Source organism: Gymnoscopelus braueri (genome assembly GCF_963280865.1).
Source record: "Gymnoscopelus braueri genome assembly, chromosome: 8".
NCBI lineage: Eukaryota > Metazoa > Chordata > Actinopteri > Myctophiformes > Myctophidae > Gymnoscopelus > Gymnoscopelus braueri.
In genome coordinates this window covers 21080857-21096573 of record NC_137609.1, presented here as the reverse complement: position 1 = coordinate 21096573, position 15717 = coordinate 21080857, and the positions used below count along the sequence as shown (strand labels likewise).

Sequence of the window (15717 nt, the reverse complement as noted above, 5' to 3'; positions counted from 1 at the left end):
AAACAAACCTGAACATTGTTGGTGGAATGTCTTTCTTCTTTCTTCTATTTAAATTGCCTTGTGGGTAGACCGTGGACTGTGGGTGGGTCAAACAAACTAACATGCCCATATATGGAGACCACTTTAAACTACATTTTCAGAGTACTGAAGTCCCTGGCACTCAGTCAATACCAGGAGGAGGAATGTGAATAGGCTACAATGAAAAGCCTTTATTGCGACATGCCAACAAACAATTATGTTTAGACCTAGCCAGTCTTCATTAAGGCATGATGAATGAACACCGGCTATAGGTTGAGACATGTTGACATTTTTAATCTGCATAATATGTCACAACTAGAAAAATCAGGCTGGAATGTGAAAAATCAGGCGGATCGGACGGTTCCGTCTTGATCAGTTAACAAAAGACATCATGTGTACCGATTTGCGTGATGTTTGGACAACATTTGTAGGAGTAATATAAAATAAAATTGTTGTGCAAAAATCGGCCTCCCGGTGGCGCTATAATATGGCAATGTTGAAAGGGTGGCATTTGTTCCTCAACGTAGTGCAAATGTGCGTGCAAAGTTTCACCGCAATTGGACGCTGCGTTCATGATTTGCAACATGTTCAAAACGGACCTCTCCTGCAAACTTTAGATGTCAATCTTAGCCAATCCGGATGGAATTAGAAAAATCGAACAGATATCATGTGTACCGATTTGCATAAACTTTGGATAAAAACTGAAGGAGTAATATTTAAAAAAAATGTTTTATATAAGTCGGCCTCCTGGTGGCGCTATAAAGGGCAGATGTGAAAAATGCAGGGCAAAGGTTTTTCCTTGGCCTCTAGGGAGTGCACATACAAAGTTTTACACAGATCGGTGCAGTTATAGGTAAAAACACGAATCGGCCTGTTATAGCGCCACCATGAGGCTGATTTGAAAATTTTCGAGTGGCATTTCTTTCTCTGCCTAGTGTGAATGTACGTGCAAAAATTCAAGGAAATTGCATGCTGTGTTCATGATTTGAGGCACTTTGTTCAAAACGGAGCACTCCTGCAAACTTTGGAAGCCATTTTTAGCCAATCAGGATGGAATATGAAAAATCTGAAAGACCTTTTCGTTTAATGACTATAGACTAGAGATACCGTGTATACCGATTCTCATGAGGTTTGGACAAAATCTGTAGGAGTACTGTCAAAAGATGTGTTTTGCAAAAAGCGGCCTCCTGGTGGCGCTATAACAGGCCCCATTTGGGGCAGAGGTTCTGAATTGGCATCCAGGGAGTGTGTGTGCACGGTGCCGGAGATTAGCTGTTCACAGACGGACAGACAGACAGATAAGACAGATGGACGGACGGACAGGGTGCAAAACATACTTCCACCTCCTGATACCTACTGTATTGAATTCCTGGGACTTGTTGCAGTTCATATGAAGTATCTCTTCTTTTAATCAACAACTAATAAATGTGTTAAAATAAAAGTATTAGTGAGCCTTCTCTTTGTAAAGGTGAGGTTCAGCTTTTATGGCCCAGGCTGATCAGAACCCAGGTGTCTTCACTTGGTTAGCAATGCAGGTAGGTAACGCCCCTCAATTACTCTGCCTAGGGCCAAACATGGTCTGCGTGTGTATGTGTGTGTGTGTGTGTGTGTGTGTGTGTGTGTGTGTGTGTGTGTGTGTGTGTGTGTGTGTGTGTGTGTGTGTGTGTGTGTGTGTATATATAAAATCTTATAATAATAATAATAATAATAATAATAATAATAATAATTGTAAACATAAAATGAATCATCATATATTTTATTAATAATAATAATAAAATAATAATAATCCTAAAAACCAACATGAACAATAAATTGTGATACAATCGTGGATTCTGCCTAAAAAAAATTCGTGATATGATATTTTTGCCATATTGCCCACCCCTAAGAACAGCTATATCAGCATGCTCATACAGTATATGGGCAATTGGGCATATATTGATGACATACTGATGGTGTGCCGGTGGCCCATAGGTGTCGAACTCTAGACTCTAGAAGTTCGGGCCCAAACTTCTAGTATATCTACAAGTGCACAACACATCGTGATGTGACGCATTGTGAGTGTAGTGACCACATTCCTTTTGTTATTTTATTTTTTTCCCCCCATTTTTGTGACTCACTCTTAGACAGACTGAAATAATAGACGCTTGTTGCAGGTTGAAGAATAGAATGTCCACTCCAGGTTTGGTTAGGTTTCAAATTAAAGCTTGATTTATTTTCTTCTTTTACAGAGATGCATACAGTAAATGAAAAGAAAACTAAACTTGCAATAGAATAAATTAAGACAAAATAAATCCCCCGCACGCAAGCAACGTCTAAAGAATGTGTACTTCTCAGTCTGTTACTCCTCTAGCATGACACACCTTTCCTTATAAAGAGACCTGCGGGGGGTTGAGCACACTACAGCCATTAATAGACACACCACAATACAAGAAGGCCAATAAATAAATAAATAAAATAATATTATTGAATATAAAGAACTGGCTCCTATACAGTGAGCTTGTAGACCGGCGTTTTTTCGCCTAACTACTGTACACCGTCGTACGGTTTTTTTTCTTTCCTTTTTTTAAATTTTTTTATGGCTATTTCAACTTAATGTAAGTTTCCAGGAAGAGCAAGGCTGTAGTTTCTATATTAGCTTGGAATCCCCATTGATGATGTCATTGGTAGGCCCTAGGCAGGTTTCTGAACTGTCCATAGCCCACCAATGAGACACAGAGTGAGTCAACGGAAATTGTGCCATCTTATCAGTGAGTAAGGGTTAGTGAGACTCAATTATATGAAGATCAGAAGTGCTCCTTAACACCCTGTGTGCTCCAGTATTTATTTTCATATTATTTCATGTCCTGGTCCTGAGACACACCGTGGCCTGTAGCAGCTGAGTCGAGGAGAGATAACCCATTCTTTAAAAAAAAAAGAGCAAACAATAGGGCTTAATTGGTTAAGAATGGGGGTTTTCACATTCTTTGCTTCCCCCAGGTGTTTTTGGAGCTCACCTTTAACCCCCGGGGGAGGCTACTGTCGGTAAGGCAAATGAAGACACGTTGTCTCATGTCTTGTTTGGCCTCCATGGTACTTTGGCTTCATGCCAAAGTATATGAATTCATGTTATGCGTGCTTGTGCAGTAAACAAATCATTAATGATATATATATATATATATATATATTTTTTTTACATTTTATCCCACGATTTTGTAACCCTATTTTTTACACCCAGTGCCAATTGTCTATGTAATCCTGGGCACTACCTTCCCTCTACCTTCCTGTTATTCCAACCAGTTCCCTTCCCCTCCATCAGGCGCCCCGGCTGGCCAGGGGGAGGCAGTATAGTGACCAGGATTACTTCATGTTTTTGTGAGGGTACCTACCCTAGGAGACACGGGGAGAACATGCAAACTCCATACAGAAAGGCAACCCCACCTAGGGTATGGGCACTGATGACGCGGAGGAGAGAACACACCCCCAGCGCCCCCTGCGGGAATCGAACCCAGGACCTTCTAGCTGTGAGGCGACAGAATCATTAATGATATTGAACAACTCTAAATCCATATAGCACAACTCAAAATGACACAGCTGTGATGACATTTACAGCATATAGTCATTTAAGAGCAATGCTAAAGACTCAAGCTTATATCACCATTATAAACCATTACGCGTTCTATTTACACTTTATTACTTGATTCATGAAAAGGAAGAAATGTGTGAATTATGCATTTTATTGTAGTTTAAATATCATCATCAAAATCAACAGCAATGATAAAATAAATTATGTTTTAATAAAATAATGCCATGATCTCCATGCATTTGATGAATGTGTTTACCTTTCTTACTGTAAGTCGCTCTGGATAAAGAGCGTCTACTAAATGCATGAATTGTAAAATCACAACACTAGACTATGTATTTGTGAAATAGATATAACCACTCCCCTAATCCATCCATCCTACACAGGTTTGCCTCAGTTACAACACACTCACACATGCACACACACATGCACACACACACGCACACGCGCGCACACACGCACACGCTCGCACACGCTCGCACGCACGCACGCACGCACGCACGCACGCACGCACGCACGCACGCACGCACGCACGCACGCACGCACGCACGCACGCACGCACGCACGCACGCACGCACGCACGCACGCACGCACGCACGCACGCACGCACGCACGCACGCACACACGCACACACACACACACACACACACACACACACACACACACACACACAGACACAGACACAGACACAGACACTGCATTCCAGCATGTCATTAGCAGGCCTTGCAGAGATTTGTTGTGAAAACATGAACCACTGGACTTAGTAAACTGGACCTGAGTTGGCTCTGTACTTGGAATTTGCATACGTCATTGAACAACATAGGTTACATAGGTACTAGGTATACTTAAAGTATAGCTACTTGTGACTGGCAGTCACATTCACACAGCCACACACATGCACGCATGCACACACAGTTATCATCAGCTCATCGAAGTATCTACACAAGACTAAACAAAGAAAACTGAGCCTCCATAAAGATTGTGCAGTGCTGGGAGTTGCTACTTGCAATGAGTTGTACAATTGTTGCACAACGTTAAAAAGCTCAGACACCCCTGGAATTTCCTAAGATTCAATCTATGTGTCATACAGTATGTGTGTCACTGTCTTTAAGTGCACTCAAACATTATATTGCTGATCTAAAATCTGATTAAAGGGGGTGTAAGTGATATTTTCTGGTTAAAAATAAAGTGTATAGAGCTTCCAATTTGTTTTTGTTTTGTTTGTTTCACCACTTCCAATTTCACTTTTCAATGAACACTTTATTTCAATAGGAATATAGAGCTATTTTACATTTATTATAGAAAATAAATATCAATTACACAACCTTTACTCTGCAAGAATGTTGGAGAAAACAACTTTTTTGACATGCATACAATAATAGGATTTTAGGTAAAATACGTCCACCCATTAAGTTGACATGCGGTCTGCATTCCTTCGGCATTAACATAGTACGCAAATGGTATTGAATTGTCATTGTCCACAGGTCCACATTCCTTAGATTTCATGGTATGCAAAATGCTTCCTCTGGTGTCATTATAGTGACGCTGGGGACAGCCCTTTGCATATCATGACACCGAAGGGTACAGGGCCTTAGCTCACCCCACAATAGTTATGCCCATAGTCACACAACAAAGTTTGTGAAGTTTGGCATGATCTGTATCACTTTTGCATACAAATAGTGTAACCTGGAGCACTTCCCATGCCAAATACAAGGCCATACAACAACCTTCTTGGCTAATTCTATAGGCATAAAACAACCGGAAAGTCTCAATATATCACATTAGATTCAAAATATATATTAGTCTTTTAGAATAGCCCACAGCATTGGAAATTCCACTGGTATCTCGTGATAATAGGACGGTTTCATGTGATTTCATCTCCAGTTCTCCGGCTGTCAGGAAATAGGTTAAGAAATTAACTGAAACTGGTCAAACAAAGTATTGTGTCACCAACAAAGTTTTAGATGTGCACTGAAGAATTATGGCCTTAATTGGAATGTTACAAACAATTATTACAACATAGGGCTGAGGGAATATACCGTACATGTAGGGCCTTATTTGGGATAGAAAGACGTTCATGAGGAACATATTAAGGGAACATGGGGCTGAGGAGGGAACAAACGTAAGGCTGATCCAGTGGAAGGGCCTCTATAGAGCGCTCCTGACCACAGGGGCACCACAAATGCAAAAAGTTGAACCGTTGGAGATACGTGATCCTCAGTTTTGAGTCATATAGGATCATATTTCAGATCAAAAAAAGGAGACAAACAATGTTTCTTTCCATTTATTCTGTAGAACACTTCAGCAATGACCTTTGAAAAGATGATCTTCTTCCTCAACATGGTAGTGTCCACATCATCAAAGGAAAAAAAAAAGGCAAAGCAGACCTGAGCTTATATCTTGAGGTGAAAAAAAAAGAGGATATCAACATTTTCTGGGGAGAAGGTAGACCTCTTTGCAGTAATGATGTCCCCTGCAATGGAGAACAACATTTTTCAGATCGAGACCCAGAAGATCAATTGGGTATCTCGCCGGGACCCAAAATCACGAATGATAAATTATTATGAATTAACTTCAGCTCTATTTCAAAAGTGAAAAAAGCTGATCTACAAGCTCACAACGCATCACATCACAGCGTGTTGTGAGCTTGTGAATTGGCTATTTTCACTATTTCTTAAGTTTTTATTAAGTTATATATATATTTTTTTTTATTTATTAAATTCTTTTAAAACATAAAAAAAAAATGTAGGAAACGTTATTTTTTTTAAATATTTACTTGTGACCCATGAAAATGGGTCCACGAATCAAAAAGGGGTCCCGACCCATTATTTGGGAAACACTGTTCCAGTAGGAAAGGGGGTCAGTCAGTGTATCTGGGGTTCAGATCTGCTATAATGGCAGGCAGTCTTCACATCTATATCTCTAGTAATGTTGCTTTTTTCCTCACTTCGGGCCATGGATTGTTGAGACAATCTTTTCTTGGCTCCCGTTCACTGTCACACCAGGGTGATTGATGTTGCTTTTAATGGGTGGCCTGGTCATTCTCAATGTATTGCCATTCTCATATAGCTTTCTAGTGGCACAATGCTGTTTTGTTTTTAACGGTAATTTGGAATAATACCTGGCATTGAGCCACCATTGAGGGGAAACTAAACTGCAAAAATGGCATTCCTCTTCAGTCATAAGTAATTCAACACTAACACTTTCAGCTGACCTCTGGCCTTAGACATGAGGACAAAAATGTGATTGGAGGAGAATTCTTTGATTCCAGGAGAATAGTCGTTTATCCCTCTGTGTTCTTAAGTTCTTTCAGAAGCAGCAGCAGACAATCGAAAAACTGACTGTTCCGGATTCTTTAGCATTTCTCTTTCTCCAGGCCATCTTTGAAGACAACCATGTATGGAGTGATGCCGTCTTCACGGTAGTCCAGTAGGGCAACCATGCCTTCCCCAGTCATGGACTCTCCCATGAAGAACTGGTAGTTCTTAAAGTTAGCGAGAATCTTCTTTACCTCCTCCTGAGCGCCTGTCATGAAGGGCTTCACTCTTTCTGGATCGCTCTCCGCCAGCTTTTGTTTGATCACTTTCATGTATTCCTTGATGTGAATGATGTAGTTGGCTTTGTCATAGCTAGTCTCCTGCAGCTTGTGGTTGAGGATTATGTCCACTCCACGGACCGTGCAGCTCTCCAGGCTCTCACTCTGTTCCTCACTCTGCTCCTCTAGTGATTCGTTGGCTCCCAGTAGTTTGCCATCAATACCGGCCTCCGACCGGCTGACCATCTTTCCCTCCACCTCAATGATGACCCCTTTATTTATAATCCTGTAAACGTCTGAGAATATCTCATCGCCTGTGATGATATCCTTGTAGATGATCATGTTTGTTGTGGTTTTCTCAAAAGATGATGTTCTTTTTCTTCCCTCTTTCTTCCCAGTTGTCTAACTGCTTGCGTCTGTGTTGGGTGTGACTGTCAGCAGCATATAGACACGGCATACCTATATACCATAGACATAACCATATTTAGACAATAGACATAACCATATATAGACAATTGACATGACCATATATAGACAATAGAGACACAGAGGGTGAGGGAGATAGGAAAGATGACATTCCTGTGTCAGTATTATTATGTCTGGCGGGGGGTCGTGCTTCCGTTGGGACATGCCCTATGAGCATAACTCCAGGCACAGTGACAGATATTTGCACTGCATGTAGTGTTGTTCTTCCCTGTCCAGCTTGAAGTTTGTCAAAGAAAAAAAAAGGACACAAATGCTCTCTATAAACTAGAAAACACAACAGAATACAAAAAAGACTAGAGACGGTGCGCATACTGTATGTCCGCCAGGCCGGTTGTCCTACCCATCATTCACTTATGTGGTGAAACACAATCTCCGTATCCCGGGCTTCGGCCTGACAGGATAATAATTCCCTCATGGAAGACGATGCGCGTGTGTTTTGTGTGTGTGTGTGTGTGTGTGTGTGTGTATATGGGGTTCAGTGCTGTGTTTACATGTTATCTTCATCAGAGTCATCCTCTTCCTCCAAAGAATCCTTGGCGTATTTCTCAGCCTCCTCTCTGATGTCTTTGGGAACCAGCTCGTGTCGTCCCTTCGTGATTTCTCCCACCCAGCTGAGTTCCAGTTGAAAAGCCTTGTCTTTGACCTCATCATGGACAATGTAGATAATTTTAGCAACCTCCTTCACCAGCTCCCTACAGGTCAGGTCCTTCATCTGCAGCTTTTCTATCTCAGTCTTGGCCGCCTGCTTGGCTTTGCCAATGGCACAGCCCCAGTAACCATGGGAGACCCCTGAGGGGTCAACCATGTAGAGTTGAGGACCTTCATCTTTATCGTAAGAGCCCAGGATGAAGCTGCAGCCGAAGGGCCTGACAGCACTGTATAGTGTGTAGGCGTGAACGTACATGGCCACTCTGTCAGACAGGTGCTTCAGAGGGATGTCATATTTATTGTTGGATCTGAAGTTAGAGGCCTCTTCTCTGGCAATCTCAGACAGAGAGCGAGCATCTGCCAGCAGACCCGCTACAGCCATGCCAACGTGTTTGTCTATGTTGATGATGCGTTTGTTGGAACCTTCTTCGTAAAGTTTAGACAGAACCAGTTTCTCCACCCCAAACACGACCCCATCTTTACAGCGAATTCCTATGGCTGTGCTGCTGTTCTCCACAGCCTTCATGGCGTACTCCACCTGGAACACTCTGCCATCTGGAGAGAAGGTGGAGGCCGACAAGTCATACCCTGTGCCAATAGAACTCATTTTGGTAGAATATTAAAATGCTGTGATTCAGCTATCCCTCAGTCGGTGAGTTCAGCTCCTCCAGTGAAAACTTGCCGTGGTCCTGGTGTTTCGATGGGTAATCGAGAAAGAAGCCTGTTTGTTGCCCTACTGGGACGAGAGAAAAGACCATCGAGGCCTCCATGCCACCCTTTTTATCTACCTGTGATGTCACTGTGATGTCATACTGGGGGGCGATGTTGATGAAGGAAGGAGGGTTATATAAAAAAGGACTGTCACTACATCATCATGGAACCAGAGTGACGGACCATATATAATAATATAGTAATAATAATACCTGGGATTTATATAGCGTTCTTCTGAGTATCCAAAGTCGCTTTACATGTGTGTGGGGGGGCAGGGGGAGAAAATAAGAGTGTCCGTTGTATGTACACATTTGCTTGTCAGTGAAAACAAAGAAATGTAGTGTGGCATGCTGCCATCACTCTTACAAGTCTGACGTTACAATGTTATACCCTGAGGGCAATTCATAGTCCAGATGTAGCATACGCGGTCTGGACAACTTCAGGAGTCCATGCAAATTAAAATGATTTAGTAGCGGTAGCGGACCTCAGCATTTGTCCGTCTGAGCATGTTTTGGCAAAGAAATAATACAGCGACCTTTGATGGTTTACACTTAAAGAATGACTGCGTACCTCATTGATACAATGCATACTGTATTTAATAGCTGTCTTAAATAAAGCTATTGGTAACGTATGTCATAAATTATCACCTGGAAATGCATTAATTGTTGCCTTTGTTATCCAGCCTTTGGCAATGATGAATGCCTCAAACTGACTTGAGTTCATTACTAAAGGTTACTTTTAAGATTATAGCTCACTCAATTCAATGTACCCATTTAAATACCTGTAGAATGCCAATAAATCCAATGAAATGCATTTTCCACATGCCAAAACGTTATTGCAGCAACTAGATTTGCCAGTGTGTGTGTGTGTGTGTGTGTGTGTGTGTGTGTGTGTGTGTGTGTGTGTGTGTGTGTGTGTGTGTGTGTGTGTGTGTGTGTGTGTGTGTGTGTGTGTGCGCGTGCGTGCGTGTGTGCGTGTGTGCGCGTGTGTGTGTGTGTGTGTGTGTGTGTGTGTGTGTGTGAGACTTGATATAATTTTTGAGGGTTATTCATATTACAATTACAAATACAATTTAAAAGACACACTTATAGAGCAAGTCCTTGTTGTTCTCTGTTCCGCCAAAAGATGGAGCCATATAATATATTTTCAACGGGCTGCCAATAATACAGTTTAACCTTAGAATGGCAGAGACAGTAAACAGGTGACCTCGTGTACATTATAACATTATACTAAATAATAAACTACAAGAGCACTTAGAATCCATAATAGTTTGCATTTAATTTATTGCAGTATAACTTTGATTTTGACATACAAAACAACATCACATAAAATTCTATTCATGGATATTTTATTGACCATGTCAAGTTGATACATTCTTAAAATATATGTACACTTAAATACATGTAACAATATAAATTAGATCTGATGGAGATATATGTAATAATTTAACTGATAAAATCTGATTTAAAAAATATATAATACTGATACATTCATTGTCATTCACAGGGCCTTCTTAAAAGACTCAGATTAACTAATAGTTATTGCAACGCAGGAAGTAGCTGTTCCTCAACACACGGAACAGCCTCCCAGTCCTCAGGCTGTACTCAAACATCAGAGGTCCACTGTACACATAGGTGAAACCTAGGGGACAAATGCAAAGAATAATGTTACATATCAGTGGATACCACTAATGAAACTACAAACAGACAGAAAGACAAGGCGGTCATGTCAGTGAGACACTGTTTTGCACTACAGCACAAAATTGATATTGGTCATTTTGGTGATTTTCTCATTTCTGGCCTTGTAAAACAGGCTTTATGCATTGTCTGTCTGTCTGTCGCCTCAAACATAGACCAATTACAACTCTTGCCACTATGTGCATGAAGTCAGAAGCTCCCCTGAAGTGCCTGGAAGTAAAGGTGAAACTTAGGAAAGTGTGAATGCTGGCTCGTAGTTAAAATCTATTGTCTAAAAAAGACAATACAATGGTTACTACTGAATAACTATAGCTAAAGATTGGGCCATGTCATTATTAAACACTATGTTTTATTTAAATATCACCCACCTCTGTATTGGAAGGCTGCTGTCACCTTGCTGGTCATGCCTGGAAGGAGCTCATCCACCAGTAAGGGGAATCCCTCGTCCATCGCCCCCTTGGCCTCATCGTAACTGAAGCAACACAAATGATGATGAGACTATTGATTCCAATTCTTATCTCATTCAGTATTAACTCTGTCTCAACTCTGTCTTATATGAGCATACCTATAGTAGTCGTCACCAACAAAGAATAACGTCTTGCGTGTTGCTTCATCGTAGAGGGCAGCATCGACTTTCTTTACATCTCTGGGTAAACCAAAACTGGTGAGGTCTTTGGGATATCCTGGCACGACATTGTAGCCAGAGAAGGCCCACACCTCATTACCTGGATAATAAGTATAGAGAAGAGTTTTTAACTTGTGTAAACAGGTGTACACTTAAAATGATTGAGTGCTTTTATGATGAAGAGAGCTTGTACCTTTAAAGAGGTAGACTCTGTCTGACTGACGACTCTCATATGCAGCATCGATGTTGGCAGGAGCACTGGGCCAGAAGCTTGTGATGAGACTCTGCTGGGGTGTGGTGCTCTGTTGGTAGCTTCGCCAGAAGATGCTGACAACAGATAAATGCCAGAGAATTACAGCTTAGCAATTAAGCCACTAGAGAAAATTATGCTTTTCTAATGCCGTTTTCAGATCCTTCAGGCATTTCAGGCATATACGTATACAGTATCATACCCGTCTTTGAAGAAGAGCATTTCTCCTCGCAGCGTGGTCACAGCATCCAAGACCATGGTTGAGTCACATGCATCGGGGGTGGTGGGGGGCTCGGGTCCAGGATTGGTGGGGCCCACATTAGGACCTGCAGGTCAAATCAATTAAAAATCATCAAATATAGAGAGCTGAACCATAGAGTGGCATAAGTCCAGGGGAAATCACTTTTAGATTTAGGTTATTTAAAAAAAAAACAGGTCACATTAAATCTGGTTTTACCATAGAGATACTGGATGCCATTAACATCATCACGGGGCAGAACAAAGGTGTCTGGGTTCCTAAAGTTGTATACGGGGTACATGAGAGCACCAGGGTCATCAGAGTGGGATAGACCCAGGGAATGGCCAAACTCATGGGCTGCTACCATGAAGAGGACATAACCTGCAGGAAAAAACAACATTTCAGTTCTGCTGTGGATCTACTGAGGGACAAGGAAAGGTAGTGGATAGAATTACTCTGTATAAGTGCCCTCAGTTTAACAAACCCACCTCTGTTGGAACTGAAGGAGAAGTTCTCATCTTCATCAAAATGTGCATCTCCTCCGATGCCACTGGATGGTGCAAAGGCATGAGCCAAGGTGCCATCTGGACCATCGAAGGGGTAAAAATCCCCATGCGCTTTAAACAAGAATGTTACAGTATGTGAATGACTCAATCAATGCTTTTAGTTCCTATAGGTCTAGGGTTTCCAAAAAGTATATTAGGGCTATGATTGTCTGTGTTCCATTGTAAATCAGTGAACAGAGATAGCTTTAATGCTAGTACTCTAAACAACACAAATCATTTATTTGGGGTATAGATTTGACACTTTACCTCTTGGTAAATTAGAGTCATTTTCTACTTACATCGGCTACCAAAGGAGATCATGATGTCAGCGATGCCGCTGTAGATTCTAGTGAATCTCAGAGGGGTGACGTTGGCCCACACTTGAAGAGCTCTCTCTATAGAGTCATCTACTTCAGCCACAGACATGTCAGGGGTGTAGTTCTCAATTCTGTGGAACAGATTGGAAGATAAATGTGGAGTCACATACAGCAACTATAGATGGGTTTCCGCGCGACGTCATCACAGAGCAGAGTGTGCAATCTGCGCATGCGGGAGGTAGAACGACCCGGAAGTGCCATTCACTCTATTGTTATTTTCGGGATTTAGATAGGCATAATGCTGCTATTATAGGTATAATAGGCATAATGCTGCTATTATATACAGACAGATACAACTTCCGACAAATCATTTTTATTGAGTAAAGAAGATATTACAAACTGCATCATTTAATCTACTTTCATTAAACCCGGTGAAGACCATTTATTTTATCAATGTACAATGGGCAGAGCTGCTGCGGGTAATAGCGCCCTCTACAGGCTCTTCCCTCCACTGCGCGCGCATCATCCTCTCATGTTTACCAACGGGAAACCCATCTATATTGTTACTGTAAACATGTCCGTAAACCTGGAAGCAGTATCTGTCCCTATCTTTATTTGTGTGGCTGTATATGTGTCCGGGTTCAACTTCACATAGGTCTCTCACCTGTAGGTAAGGCTGTCTTTCTCCCACTTGAGGTTTCCTCCAAAGGTGGTGAAATGAGAAAGTTTGACATCGGGAACACCACAGCGAGGCTTCTTCATCAGCGCTATTGTGTCAGTGTCCAGCGTCCCAGTGATCTGAAGCCCAAAGAACCTCTGCATTTCACCGAGCTTCCTGGTCAGCGGACTGATCCCCCGTCTGACAGTGGGTCCGGTCTCCTCTGTCAGGTTGAAGAAGTTCTTCAGGTAGCTCTGCAACACATATTAGATATGACAGGTTAGATGTATACGTAGATATGGAGGGGCAAGATAACACATCACATGAGGGTAAGAAAGTGGATCACAAACACTGTTGATATTATGTCAATACACTGTTTAGCAATGTAAGATGAGACTTTACATAGTTTTCTTTATATTAATAGTATGTACAACATGAAGATTAGGTTTCAATTAAAATCATTTTGTCATAAAGAACAACAGTATCTATTTTAAGGTACAGAAAGGCTACCTACCGTTGCAAAATCTTCATCTTGTTCAGTAACTTGTGATATTGGCAGCAAATAAACGGTGGCTGCCAAGCCTAATAGAATGCATAGGCTGAGAGACTTCATGTTTCTTGCTTGGCTGCATTGGTTGGTTATGTTTCTGTGTGACAGGCATGGTTTATATACATGTATGACCAGGAGAGTTGATCAACACCTACTTGAGTCATTGAAATCAGAAACATTTCCTAATGTCCTTTCATCGATGACAGAGGAAGTTTTGATGACTTAACCAAAGTTATGTTGACACTTAAATGACAGTGATTTCTATCTGTAGTGCTACACATAATTATATTGAATCATAAAAAGGGGAAAAATCCAACCAAAAATTGGAAATGTTAATTTTGAATGTCTCTACTTTATATCATATAAATAAATGGGGAAAAAAAAGCTTAACAGTGGAAAACTACAATTTAGTCATTGTTTTTAATGGCTGGACACTGAAAGGAATTGCTCAACATATTGCCTCAGGTAAGGTGACCATCCACCACATTGTTAGAAACCTATACTTAAAAGACTGTGTTGTAATAGGAAATAGCACACACAGATGGTAAATTGATTGGACTATTGCAGTGCCTTATTTACCGTCATCCCCAAGAAGTTAAGATTTTATTGTATTGAACAATTACATGTTTGTTCTCATTTTAAATTGTTGCTTTGTTATTTGTGCTGATTGTACTATTCAGCATGTTGCTGCTGCTGTCATTCAATCATCATTATCATTCTTTTTTTCTTTATACTTTATTACTTTATTAACAAAGATAGCTACAGTATGCAGTAATAGCATTTGTTCTGAAAAGACATGGACACCAAAACATCCCACTGATGTAACGAACCACTATTAAATAAATACAAATCACAATTTTCATATATGTTAATATGTATGAATGCCATGATTACAACACTATATTATGTATACTGGTTTATGTTCCCTCCATCATCACTGCACTTCATTGTACCTATAAATCATAAAGCATGTTAATGTTGCATGAGATCCAACTATAACATAATCAAGCCTGAGTTATGTGTTGTAGCTGAATTTAGAATAGGCTTTGATCACATCCCTGTCCTGTTATATAGACAAAAATAGATTAAGCAACAATAGACAATCACAGAGTTTAGGTGGAAAGTTCACACATAACAACTGAGACTTAGAGGCTGATTCTAACTTTCCACCTGGCCAGGGACTACAGTTGAAAACTAGCCTCTGGGCTAATTCCAGCATATTTACAGTAATGTCTATTAATATGCACAGTCTCTGAGAAATCAACTGGGGGGAAAAATACAAACAAAAAAGTCACTGCAGACTTAATCTCGGAAACCCATGCCTTTCAGCAGACTTGTTACTTAACTTACTGTACCATGAGGCAACGAACAACAGCTGAGGAAATGACAGATGATCAAAGTGATTTACTCAAAAAGGAAAAGGATATGGCAAGATGCGATAAGTGAGGAAATTGTTGAATATTATAGTAGACCTACTCCCAAAGAAAGTTACCAAATGTTTGCATTGCGTTAGAAACAGAAGATGTCATAACCTATTATTGATTTCAGCATGTTCTGTGAGACAAAAGCCATCTCAATGGATTATTTATGTTCTATAATAATTATAATAATTATTATAATTAAAATTATAATACAAAATAATAATAATTCTATTTATGTCTACTCAGTGAGATATTTGTGAATCTGTGTTTATATGGCCTATACAAAGTACCTCCAACACTCATGACCAGTGAACAACACAGTGAGGCGAGCTTCAAGCTAATATGGAGAGCAGCATAGATACATACTGAATCAACACAGTCTCACTCCGAAAACGTCGCCAGTTGACTTTTTGTCAGAACCCGAATGCCGTCGCGGGACGCCAGCGACGTCATTATGCG

At 40.8% G+C, this 15717-nt stretch overlaps 4 protein-coding genes across 4 annotated transcripts in view; all 4 read right to left on the bottom strand.

Annotated features, from left to right (window-relative positions):
- The window catches only part of acer3 (alkaline ceramidase 3), a 90390-nt gene that overhangs the window by 12977 nt on the left and 61696 nt on the right, over positions 1-15717 (bottom strand). The window lies entirely within an intron of this gene.
- Positions 6933-7454, bottom strand: LOC308090520 (translationally-controlled tumor protein homolog; the record flags this gene model as incomplete). Its single annotated transcript, XM_080435731.1, has 1 exon — positions 6933-7454. One exon carries the CDS (start codon positions 7452-7454, stop codon positions 6933-6935), a length of 522 nt encoding a protein of 173 aa, XP_080291857.1.
- On the bottom strand, positions 8085-8853 carry LOC308090392 (proteasome subunit alpha type-3; the record flags this gene model as incomplete). Its single annotated transcript, XM_080435548.1, has 1 exon — positions 8085-8853. One exon carries the CDS (start codon positions 8851-8853, stop codon positions 8086-8088), a length of 768 nt encoding a protein of 255 aa, XP_080291674.1. The 3' UTR covers position 8085.
- On the bottom strand, positions 10230-13917 carry LOC308090014 (collagenase 3-like). The gene is made up of 10 exons (XM_080435042.1): positions 13802-13917; positions 13294-13541; positions 12612-12760; positions 12256-12384; positions 11987-12148; positions 11732-11855; positions 11473-11606; positions 11220-11379; positions 11023-11126; positions 10230-10598 (listed from the first exon to the last, which is right to left on the bottom strand). The coding sequence occupies exons 1-10, from the start codon at positions 13898-13900 to the stop codon at positions 10489-10491; spliced, it is 1419 nt and encodes a 472-aa protein (XP_080291168.1). The 5' UTR covers positions 13901-13917; the 3' UTR covers positions 10230-10488.